Source organism: Cygnus olor, chromosome 6 (genome assembly GCF_009769625.2).
Source record: "Cygnus olor isolate bCygOlo1 chromosome 6, bCygOlo1.pri.v2, whole genome shotgun sequence".
Taxonomy (NCBI): Eukaryota; Metazoa; Chordata; class Aves; order Anseriformes; family Anatidae; genus Cygnus; species Cygnus olor.
Genome location: NC_049174.1, coordinates 401,212 through 421,429, shown reverse-complemented (window position 1 = coordinate 421,429; position 20,218 = coordinate 401,212). Strand labels below are relative to the sequence as shown.

At 38.4% G+C, this 20,218-nt stretch overlaps 1 protein-coding gene across 8 annotated transcripts in view; it reads left to right on the top strand.

The window, feature by feature from the left end:
• The window catches only part of SPATS2L (spermatogenesis associated serine rich 2 like), a 78,378-nt gene that overhangs the window by 37,265 nt on the left and 20,895 nt on the right, over positions 1-20,218 (top strand). For 6 of the 8 annotated variants that reach the window (XM_040562066.1, XM_040562065.1, XM_040562062.1 and 3 more), the window contains 5 exons: positions 2,382-2,443; positions 13,513-13,621; positions 15,062-15,111; positions 17,117-17,357; positions 19,875-20,075. In XM_040562066.1, coding sequence (XP_040418000.1) covers positions 2,405-2,443; positions 13,513-13,621; positions 15,062-15,111; positions 17,117-17,357; positions 19,875-20,075 — 640 coding nt within the window. In that variant the 5' untranslated portion in view covers positions 2,382-2,404. Of the gene's footprint in view, positions 1-2,381; positions 2,444-3,688; positions 3,717-4,801; positions 4,865-13,512; positions 13,622-15,061; positions 15,112-17,116; positions 17,358-19,874; positions 20,076-20,218 lie in introns of those variants that run through there. The other 2 variants (XM_040562069.1, XM_040562068.1) reach the window with 2 other exon arrangements.

Sequence of the window (20,218 nt, the reverse complement as noted above, 5' to 3'; positions counted from 1 at the left end):
TACATAATTAGTAAAATATGCTGAAAAAGCAGAACTTGGATATTTCAGATGGCAGATATTTTCCCATTATTTATTTATTTGTTTTATGTATTAATAGATTTTTAAGGTCAGAAGGGTTTTTTAGCTGTAAACCTTATTGTACTTGGTTTCTGTGGCATGTTCAGTTCAAGAAAATTTTCCTAGCTTTTCTTCATTATGGTTACTACAAGGTGTGGATCAGTTTGTGTTTAAATCCCATATGCAAGAGGGCAGGCTTCCATTCAGTTCTGTAACATTACTGGAGCTGCTAGACAGTAGATATAAGGGTGAACTAGTCAGATAACTGCATTTTAAGGAATGGTTATCTTAGAACAGAGAAGAATATCAGTCCAGCACAGTTTTGATGTCAATAGGTAGAATGCATTCTTTTCTGAAAAGCTGTAAGGGCTAATGAAGAGTTAGGGTAATTTTAGAGCTAGGTTTTCCAGTCTGCATGGGAAATTTGATGTACTATATCTCACGCTCTGTGCCCATTTGGCATGAGAAATAGCTGATGGCAAAATAAAAGTACAACAGAAGTACAGGAAAAATGTCTTATAGGGACTACTGACTACAGCTAAGTTCACACACTAAATTTTGGAGTTGCCCCAACCTCACATTTGATGTGATCTTCCTACCTGCTTTCTCCAGACACTTTATAACTACTGTTAGCCATTGAGTGGGTTTGACAAAGAAACTAACTTGAGCTCTTTCATCCTTGATTAATAAGTGTTGGGGGGAGGCTTCTGATCTGAGATACTTTCTTCAGCAGACAGTAAAACATTCAGAGTGTCCCAGTTTCCGGGAAGAAGTCTTATGAGATACATAATGTAGACTCCATCTCTGTCTTGGCAAAGTGGCTGAGCCACTGAATAAAGACAGCTACAAGGTATGTGAATTTTTATAGACGGATGTTATCCGTTGACAGCACAGTAAAACAAAGATGGCAGAAGGAATCTTACTCATTTCAAGCATATATTTTTTTTAATAACTAGTAATGGAAAGGGTTACTTCTTTTTTTCCTCTTCTGGCACCTTTTTTTGTGAGCTTGCATAATTTGGTGTCTGCTCTTCATCATACCAAAACTCAAAAATGCATTCCCTTTTCTTCTTCCTGCAGTGTCTTTCCCACTTACCAAAAGTAATGTTATGTTTGAAAATGTACTTCCTTGAATCTTGTCTTTTTAATTAGAAAACACATGGATACAAAACTGAATAAATATATTTGAGTGGTATTAGTAAATAGTGTAATAGAAGCATTAGGAGTTTGAACTCCACCAAAGCGCGATGTTTCAAAGCTGGAGTTGAGGGAGGATTTTTCTTTAAGTGCATTAAAAGAGATTTAGAAGAATTATGGGAACTCTTATCAGTCCAGATAGCAGAGGGATCAAATGGGAAAAAGAAGGAAGTGTTGCAGTTTAAGAAGTTGGAAAGAACTAAGATTTTATTCTTGTTTATGTACAGCAATACATTCCTTTCAGTGTACAATGGAATTAAAATTTGGTGGCCAAGCCTTTATATCTTTTGACTTAAGTCCTCTATCTAATTCTTTGTGTGTGACTTAATTTTAAAATGTTTTTTTAAAAAGAATTTTAAAGTTCAAGTCTGTTCCTTACTGAACTCTAAGGTAATGGGTTTTGATGGAAGCTGGATTATACAACTGGACTACTTTCTCTGTATTAACTCTTCATCATGGGATGCAGTGTCTGTTACGTGGCTGGGTAACTGAAAATAAAAAGCATATAGAGTTTCTTAATCACATGCAAACTCCATTCACGTGCCCAAGTTCAGGATAGACTTGGAGATTTAACCATACAGGCCTTATTAGCTTTAAAAGGAGGTGTGTGATTAAAAACTTTAATTCAGTTTTAAAAAAAAACAAAAAAAAAAACAGTTGTGCAGCACTTGTCTGCCTCATGGTACTTCTAGCTGCTTTTTACGATGGGATCTTCGGATGGGATATTTCTTCTGGCAAAAAGTAAGATTTCTGGTGATTGAGAAAACAGGAGCTGTTGAGTTCATCTTAGGCATTCCTCCTCCTCCTCAAATTTCAAAGGTATCAAGTAATAATGAATAGGATCTAATCGAAGAGACATGTCTGGGAGAAGCATGATACTCCTCCTATTCTGATTCATAACTATAAGGCATTTTTGAAATGTGCTTGCAGAACTAATCAGGGGAAGGTGTGAGATTTGAACTTGTTCTGCTTTTTTGCAAAATTGAGCAGTGCTGTGCAGGAAACTAACTGTTCTCATGCTTCTCTGGTGCTTATATGTAAGCACATTCAATTAGTCTTTATGTACCTGTGACAGGTTGCAATTAAAACCTCCAAATGAATCTTTAATTTTTTTTCTCTTTTCACAGGCAATATTCTCACCGGAAGAGAGATGGCAGAAATCAGTTCTCCTGTAAATATCAAGGAAAAGGTAGGCTCAAGTAACAGTGCAGTGCAAACCAAAATGTTTGTAACACACATTTCATCTCTGCTTCTTCAAGCACTACTCACATACTTAACTTCAATATAAGTTGACTTTGTGCATAAAGTTAAGTACACTGACGAGTATTGATAGGTTTAGAATATTAATCTTGGCTGATGAGAAACACATTTTTGCTTTTCTGCAAGGAGATAATGTTCTGTCAGATACAGTTCTCTTATTTTCTTGTGGTTCCTGTGCCTGCTGATGCTATGGAGAGTAGCACTTTGTGATGGTTGCTGATGCACAAAATTCACCCTGTGAGGAAATGTACCCTTTTGAAATCATTTTTTTCTGACCAAGAATGTTGTACTGGAATACTTGAAGGTAATTTCTAAAATTAGAGCCTTAAAAGGATTATTTTTCCTCCTACCTTAGTATCTCTGATAGACACTAAGGGCCAGCATCCAGTTCTGTTGGTGGGCCCAAGTTTTTTTTGGGTATCAGTGAAAAGTTGATTAGGTGTATTCGCTTCATGAAAGTTGCACAAGGAGAAAGGATCAAATCTGTTTGATCAAATATGTTGTATCAAGGAAATACGGAAAAGTGAAGGCAATGTGAAACTGAGAAATATAGTCATCGCCCACTGTATCATAAGACCTGCCTGTGGCACGTGGGGCAAAAGGCATATGAAATAGTCTCTTCTCTCTAGGCCTGTCAATGGAAAGGGCAAGAAAAGAAAATTATGAATAGTTTCTTGGTTTGACTTTTTTCCCAACTGACAGGAAATATTTTCCAGTACATAAAGATTTGCCGTAGTTCAGTTTTGCAATTAGGTGGACCAGTAACAGGGAAAATCATTTTGCATGAGGAGCACGTGCAAGATCCTGTAAACGTGGCTTTCCAGACTAGAGAAGTCTCAGTAAGAGATAGAGCCTTAAGATAAAATGTAATGCAACACCATGTCACAGAGAAAGGAATTAGCTGTGAACTACAGTTCAGTAATCAAATTTTAATTAACTTGCTGTTTTACTTCTGAGTTTACAAATAAAATAATGAGCCTTACAGTCAGGTAATGTATTTCTCAGAATTGATCATAAGTTAATGGCTTAGACGCTTCATTTAGTTTATAAAGACCTCAGGAACCAACAACTACTTATTCTGAAACTACGTTTCCTCAAGTTTCAGATTAATGATGTTTCATGAAAGAACAGTTACAAATTGTTGCCTGCCCAGTTACTGAAGAAGCAGAACAGCAAGTGATGATCTATATTAGCTAGTTCAGGTGGGTGTGAGTTTTGTTCAGATTGTTGTGTCCATCTTTCTATACTTACTCACTTTGCTTTCAAAAGGTTGTAGAACCTTTTTGCTTTATTCTTTGAGGAAACAATTCCTTACGCAATGCCTTGTCCAGGTGCCTTTTTTTGAGTTGTTTTTCCTCATATTCATTGTAAACTGCTAGATTGCTCATTGTCGTTGAGAATTTGCATGTCAACATGAATCCATATTTTGGCAATGAGTAATCTTCCTTAGTCCATAATAACAGCCCAGGGTTTAAATACTGAGTAGCTCGATTGATTTTTGCAGTAGACGGTAACATCAAATCTCATTCCCTGGTGCCAGAGTGCTGCAAGGCAAATTAGAATAATTCTCAAAATATAACTCCAGTAAATCAATTCAAGTTTTACTTATTTACCGTGTATCTTAAATTCTTTCCTTAATTTAGTTAGTTTTACAAGTGTAGGGCTTTATAAATTGACTGTTTGTCTCTTGCTAGTTTAAGAACAAAGAAGTGCAACAGGCTCTTATTCACAATGTAATATTCGTTATGCCAAGTCCAACATTTCTTTGAGGTATCTAAAGTTAAATGTTTATGAGCATATACCTTTTAAAGAAGGAAAATAATTGGATCAATATCCACTCACTTATAATAGTTCTTCTTTTTATTCTAGTATTTTCCACCAGTATTTAGTGCCACTAAATCTCTCTGCCATGGTTAAAACCTAGGTTATCAGCAGCAAAGTTGCTGTTTTTTTAATTCTGAAAAAATACAGGCTAATAAACTGCTGAATAAAGGCTTAGCAATAAATGCATAAAATGCATAAATTTCAAAATCTGCCTATGTTGAAGAGCTAGCATGCTCAGTTTGCTGTTTCACCTGGGCAAGTCTGTCTTGTTTTAAAGTGAGATTGCCATGGCATGGCACAGAACATCTATTTGACATCTGTTTGTTTTACAGTATGGTGGCTCTTTCCATCAGAGGGTTCTAAAGGTGCATTCAGGATATTGCTAAGTCATACACTAGAAATACAAGAGAAGGGATGAATGGATATGCCCTGCTCAGTTGGCTTTAACTGTATTTGCCCACAGACCAGACTGCTAAAACGTAAGGACCTTGTGTACTTCTGAAAAGCAGACATTTACTGTACCCTGGTAAGAGTGCAAATCAAATCCCTTTCTCACTTAAAACTTACATGGGTAGCGCAAGACAGTCATGCTACAAAGTCTAAAAGCAGTGAGTTCAGTGTTTATGTTTATTCATTTTCTTTGGTATTTCTGAGAAACAAAAATAAGTTTGATAAATTTAATTACTTTTGCTGAGCTCCACAAACCCACTGTTATCAATACAAATATGAGCAGGCCTTGTTAAATAGAACAGAATGGAATACAGTTTCTTCCCAAGTCTCCATCTTTCTTACCTCTGTGCTTGCAAATCATAGTATACTTAAGATTTTGATCCTGCTAGGACTTGAATGAAGCCAAAAGAGCTGTACGTCACATCTGCACACATACTTATTACTGTAAGTTTTTTTGGTGAAAATAGAACTCAAATTTCTACTTAAGTTGGACATCGCTTTGCTGAAACAAAAATGTACAGAGCCCATGAAGTTTTGGCATAATGTGTTTATTGCTTTGTTTTTAAATTGTTGCATCTCCCCATGTTTTCTCCATGATCAGCATCTAGTACTTCAAGGAAATAAAATTTCTGCCACTGTTTTAATGGTAATGTAAGGCTGAGGCAGACATTTCAAGTGTTACTAACTACAGTTAGGATGCTCACACATGCAAGTTTTCTAAGACCTTACCACTAGCTTGAGTCCCAAGAGAATGCTACTGTAGTACTGGTACTTGTATAATTTATTCATAGTATTTCAGTTGAAATAGTTCATAAAGTCAGTAGGATAAGCATTCTATTTTATATTTTTATATCTATTTTTTCTTTTTTTTTCCCCCTGAGAGATTCACATAAATGTTGGCCTGCAATGTCAGAAAGCTTAATGGAAGTTTCTAAAGTTGGCAGAGGCTTCTGCAGCTGTGATACTCATGTGGGAAGCCAGGAGAGTTGTGATTACCATATTTTCATGCATATAATCCAGAGATTTTCTGGAATACCGTAAGCCTACATTTCAGCAGCAGCAAGGGTTGCATGCTTGTGTAGGTAGTACAAGGAGTTTACCATCAGGATCTCTCTTGGAATAATTCCCTTTGCCCTGACCCTTGCTATAGCCTTCATTCACTATGCTGTTGTCCTGTTTGCCCCCTGATTATCCTCATCTGCGTCTAAAAACCATGTATATCTGAGGACTTGTTTTCTGTTATCAAGATCTTTAAAAACTAAGAGTTATACATAGTTCAGATCATGCACATACAAGTGCAAACATTCTGTGGATTAAGGGATAAAACTGGTCAAACTCATTGGTTTAAATCCCCCAAAATTCCATAAAATTAATGAAACTATTCAAGCATTAACCAAGTACATCACCAGAAGAGGTGCTGAGATTCTGAACGACAGGGCCTCTAGATAAGAAGCAATTGGAGTGAGGAATGCAAACAGTTTGTCATCTTCTGCAACAATTTAAATCTCTAGTTTTAACAAGAGGAGAATGAATGCAAGGCACTTCCCAGGATAGCCATTCAGCTCTGGCACGTGGCTTTTGGTTTTGATTCAAAGAAATACCAGGAATTGTTCAAACTTCAGGACTTACTGTTGGGCCTATCTTTTTCTATTGTGTGTCTGGTCATGTTTGAAGAAGATTTGGTGTCAGCTGGAATAAACAAAATACTCAAATGAAAATATTCTTGGGATTATGTTGGGGGTGAAGTTTTGCTGAATTTCCACAGAAGCATTTGCTTCTTCATTTCATTGTTATTTCAAATGTCAGGGCTGTAGGAGTAGATGGGCAGGTTTGTTCTATTAACTGCAAGAAGAAAACGTTATCCAGATGTATGCTGAAGGATTTCAGTTTTGTTTACATTACGCAGTAACTGCGGTTTTCATAAGTGATGGTCAGCATGCAAAGAAATAATAGGACTCATTGTGGAAGGAATGGAAATAGTATCTACATTTTAAAACTCTCGTTACAAAAAGCAGATAGTTTACAATCTATGATTTCACTAGGTCTCCTTAAGGTTGACCTTTTCAGCTGTTCCATACCCATGCATTGATGTAGATGGATTTAGTCCAAAGACCAGCAAAGTTGATCAGAATGCACTTTTGTCATTTGAAGAACCATTTAACTTGAGATTATTATAGATTCATGTCTGTAAATAGTGCCACCATTATTTAAGTGAAACAAGTTTTACTGAGTCAAACTCTGTTTATGTATACTTTTTAAAAATATGTTCTTTCAGGAATCCTGAAATGTCTGTTTTCCATTTCATTAGTTTAAAAAATTGAGCAGAGGAGGGGGTGGAACATTGTAAATCCAAGATGTTTGCCCAAACTAGATTACTGTAACAAGTAGAATTTGCTTTGTGCTTACAGGGATAAGTGATCTGAAGGTATTGGTGTGGTGAATAGGGTATATAGTGAACAGAGAGGTGCAGACCTGGTCAAAGCTGTTATTTTGCTCAAAGGGCATATTAAGAATATTTGTTCAGTGTGTCATGAACTCATATAGTTAGTAAGGCCTTTGGAAAAAATGTCTCCTACATAAATAATAGGCTGTTAATACAAAAAATTCAAATTGTATTTATGAAATATATTAGTATTGGAGTTTTTTAAACCTTGAACAATTCTGCCATGAAGTGTTTTGAAAACAAACTTTTCTGTTTAAATAGCCTGGGGATCTGCTAAAGATAAACTTACAAATTATAGAAACCAGCAGAGTTCTGTAGACAACCCTCCTGCCCTGGTCCTCTTGAAGGATTTGGGTTGACCCCAGTTGGAGCTGGAATCTAGCTGAACATGGCATACACTGCTACCTGTCCTCAGTTGCTATGGGTGTATGCAGTATATATGTGGACGTAAAGATCTGCTACTGACACGTGGTAGAAATAAGCAGGGTGGGAAAAGGTCTGTATTTGTTGATAACCATATTTTAGAAATAAATTTAGCTCATTACTTAAAGGAAATCTGTTGAGCTTGATGTTTCACACCAAGTGAAGGTGGATATGGGTTAGTGTTTCTAACCAAACATGTGAGAGAAAGTACTTTTAAATGAATAAGGGACTGTAATAGTAACTTTAAGGTGATTAGAGCAGCTGTGTTCAGGGGTTTTTGAACAGCCGTGAGCTTTCAGAAAAGAAGTTTAATTTGTCACTATGTCACGAATATTTAAACAAATTCTCTGAAGCCCGGATACGTTACTTATTCACCAGAAACATCCCCTTTGAGATGATGCCGGGGGGAGCAGATGGAGTAGAGCAGCAAACAGGCAAGGACTGATTCCATGTTGTTACAGTTGCCTGGGAACCATTTGAAACTTGACAGGAAACCTAAAGGACTCAGATGAATACGCAGAAATGTCAGCTTGGTTCTGGGTGCAGAGTGAGCTGATCTGTTGTCACAACTTCCTTTTTACAACTTTCAGGCAGGCTGTATTTCTTTTTAAGCCTTACATGTCAGGGATCTCTCATGAGGTAAATGTTTGTAACAACTTCAAGCGTGTAGGGTACCATGAGAGGTTAGAATTTGTGTCCTCCTCTCCTCTCTTAGGCTTCTCTGAAGTAACCTATTACTAAATATTTTTTTAGATAAACCAAAGATTTGTCCAAAGTGAGATTACGTATAGTAGAACGTGTAAGCCTCAGAAAAATAGTCAAGTATGTCTGAACAGACAGAACAAAGGGTTCTGCTTTTCATGTTCTTGAGCATACACAGTTGTTTTCAAGAACAAGGCTTTGTATTTTAGATGTCTGATACCTTTAATGTAGTTTTTATAAGGTTAATTTTTGAAAAAATCTTATCAACATTAAACTAATAAGGAGAAGTGCAAATTAAAAGCTTTGATCAGGTCTGCAACTCTGTTCACTATACTCCCATTTCCGAGGGAAAGCCCAGGAAGGTAACTGCTGTCAGTGACAGCATCTCAGCTAGTGATGACATTAGCAGCACAATTATCTGTGGTTCTGAAGGTACATTACTGAATTCTCTTGATGTCTCAGAATGCTTGTCTGGCATCCAAAATGATGACACAAATTGACTGGGAAGCTACACGGAATATAAAGACATGATGATTCACAGAATTGTTAGAATAGTTGACTTCCCTGTAGTCTCTGTTGTTCTTTCTAAGATCAGGTTTCACCATGGAGGAGAAAGTTCTGTTCTCTCCCACATACACAGGGAAATAAATTTAATGTTGTGAGTTTGTCCTTGCAAACTGTTAGGTATCAATGTAGTATCATTGCATGATAGGAGATTCTTTGTCTCTTGTACTTTTTTTTCTTGACGTTGATAAATGTTCTTAGAAAGGAATTTGTTTATTGGTGAAAAGTCATGAAATACTGGATGATTGCAGTTCTACAGTCTGTGTTGCTTACATGTTGAAAAGATGGATGTTTTTGGTAAGTTTGATTACTGTAAGTTTAGAGAAAGAGAGTTGGGTTTTATCTCCAGCCTTGGGATAACGACATCCAACCCTTTAGAAAAATGAGCTCTATACAGTTTTCTGGACTGAAAAGTGACAGACCTCTCGAGCAGCTGGAGACTTGTAAGCAGTTGAGCTATGTAGCAGTACTGGTAAAAGGGCAGGTGTGTCACCCGAACCAGCAGGTGAGCCAGTACAGCTGCGCTGCATAGATCCAGCTTACATCCAGCACTACCCTACATATTTCACTTGTCATCTTGTATTTGTCAAGCATTCTTAGAGCTTTGCTGAACCTCCATTCATCACAGCCGATGATGGGTTTCTTATGACTTTCAGCTGTGTAAGTGCATTTGCATTAGGCTTATGCTGTCAGGAAGGTTGTCCACCTCTCCCTTTGGTGTTTTATTGTATTTCGTTTTCTTGGTTTTCATGCCCCTTTCCAGAAATACATGGGACATGTTTTGCATGTAGAAACAGACCTCAGCTTCAAACATAGAAAGCTATGTTTATTTTGAAGCTAAAATAAAAAGACTAAAAGGTAGAATATCAGAATGTTTGCATTTCTTGGTTAAGGCTGTCATATGGCCTTGTCTGCCTCAGCATGTCTTTGTCTTTCTCTCAGATGCACTCTCAGGTCAGAATTTGTTACTTGCAGCCATTTGTCTATTATTTTTGGATGTCCAGAAATCACTGACTTTCTCCATTGCATGTATACAACAATTCCAGTTTGTTTTGGCTGAAAACGAGTCAATGCATATGTTGAAAACCTGATGTCTGACACACACACATCTGCCTGTCTTTGAAATTCTGGGAAAAAAATATATTTTTTTAAAAAATGGCAACTTTATTTCATTTTGTTCCTGAATGTTTTTAAGACATGTTAATTTCACAGCAAAACCTGTTAGGATTTCTCTGCTGTTGGAATTCTGGTTTTATGTGTTTTTGTTGTTTCTGAATAGAGCAGTGTATGTATGTATTTTTTTCTTAATGTTGTAACTAGAATTTCCAACCTGTATTATTTCGTCTATCTTATCCTGAGTAAGTCACTGCAGAAATCTGGAAAGCAGAAACGCTAGTGATTGAATGGGGATCCTGGCTATCAATAACATAAGTGCACAAGGGAAACAGATTAACAATGTGTTAATCAACTTCTGGTTTAGAATTTCTGAAGTCCTGAATGCTTTGCAATCTGATACTCGTTTGCTGAGGAAGCTTCTCATGAGATTTCTTAAGTTTTTATTTTCTAAAAAAAAGATAAATGTATGTATTCTATAACAATCAACAAAGGCTGTTGTTTTTTGGCAGTAAAACAATTGAGCTCTGCAGTACGTAAACATCCCCTAAGGTGAATTTAGTCCAACTACAACAGGACTATGTCCACAGTGTTGGTCATATGCACAGTCTTTTTTTTTCTCTGCATTGGTGAGTGTTCTTCCCTAAGAGCATCGTTTTGCTTTTTTGGGGTTATCTCCACAAATAGGACACTTCCATACCCTTTTTGTACTTAGTCATAATACTACTGAGATGGAGCACAGTTTAGCTTTTAATTCTATTAATCAAAAATTTCTTAACAGTTAAAGACTATACGATGCAAACAGAAAGACTTCAGTAGATTCTGTAGTCTAAAACATAATCTGCCTGGTTGAGTTCTTGTGCCACAATGTTCTCCACTCAACAGATGTTCTTCTTAATGCCTCTAAGAAGTTTGCACTGTATGGCAAGTTGCCTGGTCCATCCTGTGGTCTTGGCCTTCGTTTGTATTTTCCAGATGCTTCTTGAGGCTTTCAGACCTTTCATAGTACAGGATGACCTAGAAGCCATGTGAAATTCCCATGCTTATGTTTCGAGAGAGTTAGAATACACTAAATATTTCCTTTTACTATTTTGCATGTGAGCAGTTGCCACAAAGATTCTACAATTCTGAGTGGGCGGAGAGAAGATCCACATGATTATGAAAGAAGCAGGGAGGTTTTTGTGAGAATAAGATACAGTCCATGTGGTGGAAATATTTGGTAACTACCAGCTTGAATATAAAGTAGACTGCAGTTTGTGGCCTGCTCTAGCCCCGTTGTCTGTTTGCCAGTTTTTGTTATCATGGAGCCAGCTCAGTTCATGCTTGTTGCAGCTTTATCAGTAAATAGCATGCCTGTGCCCACAATCAGGGAATGAATAAAACTTTGTTTTTCTTGGGATTTCTCTGCACATCCTGTTCATTTGGGGTGATTTTCACCTAGAATGCCTGCAGTGCATGAAGGGCTATACTCACCCAGGCTGTCTAAACTTTCAACACAGTATTTGTTAACTAGAAGCTCCAAGGCATCTAATGCTTGGGTTGGGAGCCTGGCTTGTGGGCAAACCTTGATCAGCCATAGGGTGGGAGCAGTAGACATAGGATTAGATGGGCCTTTGGGAGGGGTCCTTGGAAAAGGAGATAAGCAATTTGACTCCTGTACTGCATCCTAGCTGCTAATTTTGAGACTCTATAAATAATGGCTGTGGCCTGAGTTGTCCAAGGCTAAACTTGCTACTTGAAATGTATTGTGGGAATTGTTCCCAATTGTAAATGGGAAGCTGCAAAGAGATGAGTTACAGGATGGTGGACAGGAGCAGAGTAAATTGTATTAAGTAGAGACGCTAAATTTGTCTGCTGAAGTCAGAGAGTGGCCTTCTTTACTCAGTGAAAGAGATTAGCTCATCTAGAAAACTTGATCCCATGTGGATTGAGCTGAAGCAAGCATCAGCCTTCTGCTGTGCTGAAGCTAAATCCAGCAGGAATCATGAATAAGAGCCTTTAGTCACTGTGTATTAACAGAACTGTAAATGAGTCATGGCTTACGTTGGTGTACAGGAAATACAGTGGCTGAGGAGTGGAGTTGACCTAAAACAGTAAAATAAGACTTTGGTCATAAATTGGAGCACTTAAGCGGTCTGAATCCACTGCTAGAGACACCATAAAAGGAATGTAGATTGTTCTTACCTCAGGATTTAACTGGACAGCTGGGTCAAGGTAATGTGAATGCTTTTATCACATAAGCCAGCTTAGTTCCGTTATATGCAACAGAGCTATCTTCATGTGTTTGTTTTCACAATTACATTTCAAAATATGGTGAATAGACAATCAGTGTTTTACAAACAGAAACTAGCAAAATGACAATGTGATGCGCTAAACAAAGTACACAAGGATGTATTCCAAGAGGCAAAGAAAGGTGCCAGTTAAACATTTTCAGTGCAACAAGTTCTTAATAGTAAATATGTGCTGGAGAGTTTGAAAAGTTTAGAAAGCTGATTGAGAGCAACTATACTGGTTTGGGCACTGATTCTCATGTTTTTTTCAAACTACTATCAATTTTTTGTTAGTTTTGCTAGTTACATTTAACCAAGTCTTTTTTTGTTTTGTTTTTGTTTTGTTTTGTTTTTGTGGTACTACCTAGTAAAGCTTGTCTGGTATTAAAACAATGTAATCATTAAGTTTCATGTAATTTTATTTATTTTCAGGGAGATTACATGAGAAAGCAAACCATCAACATGATTCCATCAGTAATGTTGCATTTAAAATGCGGTGGGTTGAATGACTATTTGCTGTAAAAGAGTAATGAAGACCATACAACAGTAGGAAACGTTGTGAAATTGAAGTATAGTGTGTCAGAATCATCTGTGGATATAATAGATGATCAATACAGTTTTCTCAAGGAAGTGTTTGTCCTTTTTCAGAATTTTGGTGCACAAGCTTCCTGGTCACATGTACATGGAACAGCAGACCAAAATTATGCTGACAAGATACTAGAACTTTTTACAAATAATGCTGCTTCCTTTTAGCCTGTGACTTTTTTTCATGTATATCACTACTTTCCAAATGTTAAAAAAGCACCAGTCATGTTGAAATGTCAATGTAGCAAGGCCTTACAACAGCCTTGAAGTAGTTACATATCCTAAGATTTCATAGGTGATATGATTTGTTAAGTTGCATGACTGCAGAATAGAACATTTGAGAAAGAAACCTACGGCCAAATTCTGTCAGTTTAGTTAAATTAGTTCTCCAGGTGTGACTGAGGGTAGGATTTAGCTTCAGGCTTACTGGATACCAGTCATCTGGTTGGTCTCTTGAAATTGTTTCCATTAATTGCATGGGCCAGGTAAGGAGAATGTATCAGTATAAAACAGTATCGATGGATATGGTAAGCATTTATATAAGTATGCGTTTGCACAGTTACCACGTTTTCTAAGTGATTGTGATAAACCTGCATATTACTGTCTTCCTTTTTTTCCTTCCAGATCAATGCAATCCGATCAATTGTTCCGAACAAAAGCAATAATGAAATAGTTTTAGTGTTACAGCAGTTTGATAACAATGTAGACAAGGCTGTTCAGGCTTTTATGGATGGTGAGTATAGTGTACTTTTTCACTAAGGCATGAGACATAACTACATGCTAAAGTGTTCACTGCTTGTAGTGGGTCAAAATCTATTTTGTTCTGTTGAAACTCGGATGACTGTGACCTTGCCAGATAACTTTTTTTGTAATTGATCTCGCTGTCTGCGTCTTTGTTTCTTCACAATATAAGTTTGACCTGGATGTTTCTGTTCTCTCTGATGTTGCCATTTTTGGGTGCCATTCTTGTTGCCAACCTTCTTTGTTCTGTGTGAAAGCTAATGCTCTTTAAAGTGAATATGTTGGAATATGATTTACTGCTGAAGATAGACTACTAATACAAATTGGGGATGGTTCTGAAGCAGATAACTGGATCCCTAAACCTCTGAACTTGATGCATATGTTGACATTCAAACCTCAAAGTGAATTTTGCAGATAGCCTTGATATTTGTAATGGCTGAGCCAAGTCTCCATTGCACATTTGAGATGCTCTAAATCTGTATCTGGCTTTTGTGTTTTGCACCATGAAACCGTCTCTTGTAAAGGGTCACTTGTATTTAAATAACACTTTTCTGATAACTACGTAATGGCAAGGATTTTGAACATTCCCTGCAGCCTGTAAGAAACTCTTTGCAGGAATTATAGCATAACACCAGGAAATCCTCTTGAAATTCTTGTGTCTGAGGGATGCTTAAAAAGTACTAGAAGTTCAGTAGTCTCAAAAGCCCTGTATATTTTAAAAAGCAAATGGACACTGAGGCTGCGCATACAGCTTGGTGATAGTGAAACTTACAGAATCATTATGGGTATTTCACCAAATTGCTTATCTATTGTAATTCAGAGTAGTTTTGATTTTGGTTTGGATTAATTTACTGAAATGTAGCAGTCAAAAACATTGTGTACTTGGAATCACAAAGATATGCAGAAATCAGGTGCAGGCAAACTGGACTATTCACAAATGCACCAAATCTATATGGTGCCTCTTGATTCAGGCAGTGCTTTTATTTGCTGTGTTAGTATTTACTTAAACGGGTATAAGCAGAAGTTCTGTTCAGCTCCTTTGTAGATATGTTCAAGAAAATATTCTGGTGTTTACCTAGTGTTATAGAAGGTTACTGAGATGTCTTCCTTTTAGGCAAGAAATTTGAGCATTTTTTTTTCTGAAGCTTATGCTAGTGCTTCATGTTAGGCACCCGCTTAATTACTTTGTGAAATGAAGAGCATAAAAAGGAGTAGTGTCAAGTGGTCTGTCCACTATGCATAGTGTAATCAGCTAAAACTGGTAAGTAAAAAGGAGAGGCAGCAGTTCTCATTTTGTTCTCCCAACATGAGAAAACTTGCAACAACACATGGAAATGCTGCCCAGGTAGGAGACTAGAAATTGTTCCTGAACATGTTAATTCTTTTTCATAGCTGAGCTGTTGTTGAAATGTTTTATCTTTTCTTTCCCTAGGCAGTGCAACTCAGGTTCTAAAAGAATGGAATATGACAGGGAAAAAGAAGGTAAGATCTTGCTCTTGAGAAACAAAACATTTGGACTACTTATCAGCCATCTGTAGCTAAATGTAGTACTTTTATTTTGGCCAATACTTTGTCTGCCTTTGCTAACATAGGTGACTTCATCCATGCTTGTATTCAGAATACTTGAAAGCAAATGTGTGCATTATTTCTAATCTTGTTCATCTGTTGCTGTCTCTCTTGCTCAGTGTTCTGAGTTTCTTGGACAGCATGTGTTTGTGGAAGCCAGACTCTAGACAAGTACAGAATGAATCCGAAAACAGCTTAAGTGCACCACAAACACTTCTAATATGCTATTGTATCCTGCAGAGTAACAGCCAGTTAGTGCTAGAGGTTTTTCTGCTAGGTGTAAGAATAATATATGCATAGTAGTCATCAATTAGAGGTCATGTATTAGGGAAGCTCTCAAGTCAGATACTTCAAGTATATGTTTAGGATATACATCCTGAGCTGTGCCAGGAGGCTGTCCTGTGAGTCGCAGTCCTGGAGGCTCTGCTTTATGACTTGGAGAACTACAGTATCGGTGGCTAACCTGTCCTCTGGTCACATTATACTTCTGTATTTGGTTTACGTGGCAAGGGCTTGGTAGCAGGGTGGCTGCAGGGGTGGCCTCTGTGAGAAGAGCCCAGCAGCTGCCCCACATCAGATCAGAGCCAGCTCCAGCTGTCTCTAAAAGGGACATGCTGCTGGCCAGAGCTGAGCCAGTGAGTGACGCTGGTTGGGCTTCTGTGAGCAGATTTAAGAAAGGGCGGGGGGCGTGGGAAACTGCTGCACAACAGCAGCTAGGGGAGTGAGAAACAGCCTTGCAGACGCCAAGGTCAGTGCAGAAGGAAGGCAGGAGGTGCTCCAGGTCCCTGCAGCCTGTGGAGAAGGCCCCTGGTGGGGCAGGCTGTCCCCCTGCAGCCCATGGGTCCCACATGGAGCAGATCTCCACACTGCAGCTCATGGAGGAGCCCCCGGTGGAGCAGGTGGATGTGGCCTGGAGGAGGCTGTGGCCCATGGAGAGCCCCCGCAGGAGCAGGCCCCAGGCCAGAGCTGCAGCCCGTGGAGAGGAGCCCACACAGGAGCAGGGGGTCTGGGGGGAGCTGCTGCCCGTGGGGGACCCGTGCTGGAGCAGTTTGCTCCTGACAGATGGACCTTGTGTTATGGATCCATGTGGGAGCAGTTCTTGAAGAGCTGCTGCCTGTGGTATCCTCCTGCAGGGTAGGATGGCATCCTGTGGGAGGGACCCCACGTGGAGCAGGGGCAGAGAGTGACCATGAAGGAGTGGTGGAGATGAAGTGTCAGGGACTGACCACAGCCCCCATTCCCCTGCACCACTCAGGGGGAAGGTGTAGAAAAGGATTGTATGGGAGAAGGTGGTTTTAGTTTGATTTTTAGTTTCTCACTGTTCTAGTCCACTGGTGATAGGCAATATATTAATCTCCCTGTGCTGAGTCTGTTTTGCCCATGAAAATAATTGGTGAGTGATCTCCCTGTCCTTATCTTAACCCTTGAGCCCTTTCCATCATATTTTCTCTCACTTTTTCTTTGAGGAGGGGAGTTAGAGAGCAGCTGTGGTGGAGCTCAGCTGCCCAGCAGGGTAAAGCCACTGTAATTTGACTAGACAGATGCCTTCAGAGATTGTCCGTGTTTCTGAGTGGATGTGCCCTTTGTGGTTAGAAACTGTTTGTCCAAGTTGACTGTAAACATTTTGAGCATCATCTTAGCACAGGCTCTGTTACTATTTTGCACTGTAATTGTTCTGTGTAGAAGGAGGAGGAAAAACAGTTCGGGTCTTCAGTTTTTATTTGAAGCCATTCATATTTTCAGCTAAACAGATACAATGTATTATGTAGCACCAATGGGCTGTAAATAGCATTACACCGAATGCCACTTGTATGACATTTTAAGAGTATTGATGATTTTGTTTATATGGACTATTTTATATGTTGAGTTTATAGGAGCTGCACTGTGTAATGTCTGTTCTTGCAATATTTCTCAATTTTAGAACAATAGGAGAAAAAGAAGCAAATCTAAGCAGCACCAGGGCAATAAGGATCCTAAAAATAAGAATGATGGGCCTGAGAAGGCATCTCAAGAGCCCCAGGGAGTATATGGCTGCAATCTGAATGGATGCTCTAAGGACAACTTTTGCAGCGATTCTGCCAATGAGAAACTGGAAGCTGCTTCTCTTGAGAACAAAGGCTCAAGATTTGTAGCATCAGTGCCGGTCTGTCCAGAAATTACAGGTTAGTTCATCTGGCACAAGACACCTTTTAAATTGGCAAGAGAAAAGCCCATTTACAGAAATATCATAGTTTTTTTTTTTATTGCCACAAAGTAGAACATAATGAAAGGAAATCAGAGATGTTTGTGTAAAGTGTATTAATTAAAGTCATACAAGTAGATCTGGGCACAGTAGGCCTTGCAACATGTATCCTTGCAAAAAATGTTTCATTGTTTGTTTTTTAAAGGGAAAAGGTCCAAATTGTAATTAGAGAGGCCCAGCTGATGCAGACTATTATGATATAAATACAGAAGAGTATAGGGTTAGAAAACGTCTTGAGTGTTAGATGGTGACAGAAGTGATCAAGTCCCTTATCTGGGACAATAATTTTTAGGCCGTATGGGTCTGATGCATATTACAGAATTTCTTTATTGCCTTGTCCAGACTAGTTCATTTTTTTCTTACCTTCACTGAATTGACTAGTCACAGTGGATCTCCACTGGCTTTCCCTAATAGGGAAAGGAAGGCCTTAGTGTTGAGAGAAGACACTGTGATAGCCTCTAAGTACGTATGTGTTTCTGCGAGGGTCTAGATGCTGATTCTGAAGCTCTGGGGGACGGTAACAAAGAACGTTCTTCCTTGCTGGGCTCCAGTAGATGCAGAGTTATGATTACAGTAATACCAATGAAAACAAACCTTTTCTGAGTGAAAAACTCCGAAAGCTTTTGCTTTTAAGTGTCCTTTTGTAAATCTCATAATTCCTTTAATTGCTGTCAGTACTCATAATGATGTTTTCAGCTCTTCACATTTCAAACTTCTGACACCTAGGGGTGTCAGATTATTGCTGTTGTATTTTCTTCCTATGTCTGAAGCAGTACATCAGACTGCATTAAAAGAACTTTCCTTGAAATCCCTTTTTCCATGATAGCAATACAGCTATTGAAACTCATCTTAAGGCAACGTCCCAAATAGATAATTGTCCTGAAATGAATTCTCTGCTGCTTCCAGAGGACCTTGGGGGTGCCAACCTCTGTACAATTAAATAAACACTCTGTAACACATAGAAGCCAAATTGCAGAACTACTTACCAAGAATTTTGTCCTAAGAACTGGGTGGAAGGTCAGAGAGATACTCCCTACCCTTGCTAAAAACTCATACTTACTTTGGATAGAATATGCCGTAAGCAAAAAAATTCTGCATTTCCATAATATTAAAAGTATTCTTACAACTTATTCTGCAACATGTAAACATTTGTTTGCTCTCTTCCTCCATATTATGTGATAATTATATACAATCCATCTGCCATGTCAGATTTCTTAGAGGTGCTTTTTTAAATGACAAATGCATCAATAAAGATGCCTAGATTGAATTGTCCATGCATGTGAAGTGTTTTTTAGGGCGTAACAGACCTGAATGCAAGAACTCACATACCCGTGTTGTCAGTGATCTTTTTCTGTAGCATTGGGGTTGTCTTCCTTCTTTTCCTCTTTGATTTGATGCAGTCCAAATTTATACATACAACGAGCAAGAAGAGCCTCAGAATTTTTCTCGTTTTTACAGTTGATAAAGATAATACATATTACCATAACTTTATTTTTTTTATAAACTTTTAGGCATATGTGAAAACTAGTAACTGACCGTTCTATAAACAGAGAATGAAAGATTAGGGAGGCGGAAAGAGAGAATGGAAGGGAAATTGAGAGAAAGAGGTGAAATTTTAATATTTTGGAAGTTTACCTTGCAGAAGTAAAATAAATTCCTGGGAATTTGTGTAGTGTAGATAAGAAAGGAGTTTCTTCAACACTTTCAGTTATGCTAGAATTCTGGTCTTGCAGCTAGTTTAAGGACAAAAGTAACCTATATATATAGTGAAATGTACACAGAACTAAATAGACTAGAAGGGTGAACAGGATCCCTTGGAGGCCAGAAGCAGTGCCTTCATAGTTTTTGAGCAAATCAAACACTGTGCTAAAGCCATTTGAAATGTTGAAGTGAGTCCAAAGAATACCTGTCTCACATTGCTCCCTTTGGTGTTGTAATCTCCTTTGTTTTGTCATTGTCAGTCATATTTGTTTTCATTCCTTCCCTATCAAGTTAATGTTACTGTCAGCATTTCACTGTTGCTTTCAGACAGCTCACAGCATAGAAGGATCGCAGCCAGGTCTCTGCTGACAGCCCATTATGCTTTCTTCCCCATGAGGAACATGCGGCTGAAGCCTTGCTAATGCCACCTCACAGTCTGTGAGATGAGGTCCTTCAGAGATACAGAATCTTGGCTGTGTGGAAGGGACTTCAGGGACCAGAAAGGAGGAATGCAGAAAAGCTGGTGTTTCCTTCTAATGCCCTAAAAATTACAGGGGAGGATATGTGGTTTTATTACATTTAATTTAGTTCTACCTCTTTCTTGCCATTATTCCATCTTTCTCTGTCTTGAACATCTTCAGTTGCTGCTTTTTGTGTGATATTTTTCTACAGGGAGTCAAGACCTGCTAGAGAATCTTGTTAACTCCCTTTCTTGTACCTTAATGTTCTATTGCAGACAAAGAACATGAACAGCAGAAAGTATCTGTAGAATTAAGCCCAAAGACTATGAATGGAGTAGAACAGCACAAGCCTCTTCAGTCAACAGTTCAACTCCAGAGTAACCTAGGCAGGCCAAAGTCAAAATCTTCCTCAGTTAAATCATCCAATGCTACAACCCAACCTGAAACAAAGCCAGATGATTCAGTCAAAAAAAGAGGTAAAGCAAGTCCATCTGTTCAGTCGTTGTGTACTAAGGTGATCAGAAAGCTGGTGCCTCTAAGAAAAAGGCAAATGTGGAGAAGAGATGTGTTGGAAAGTGAGAGTAAAATTGTTTGAACTGTCGTGGCTATTTTAACAGTT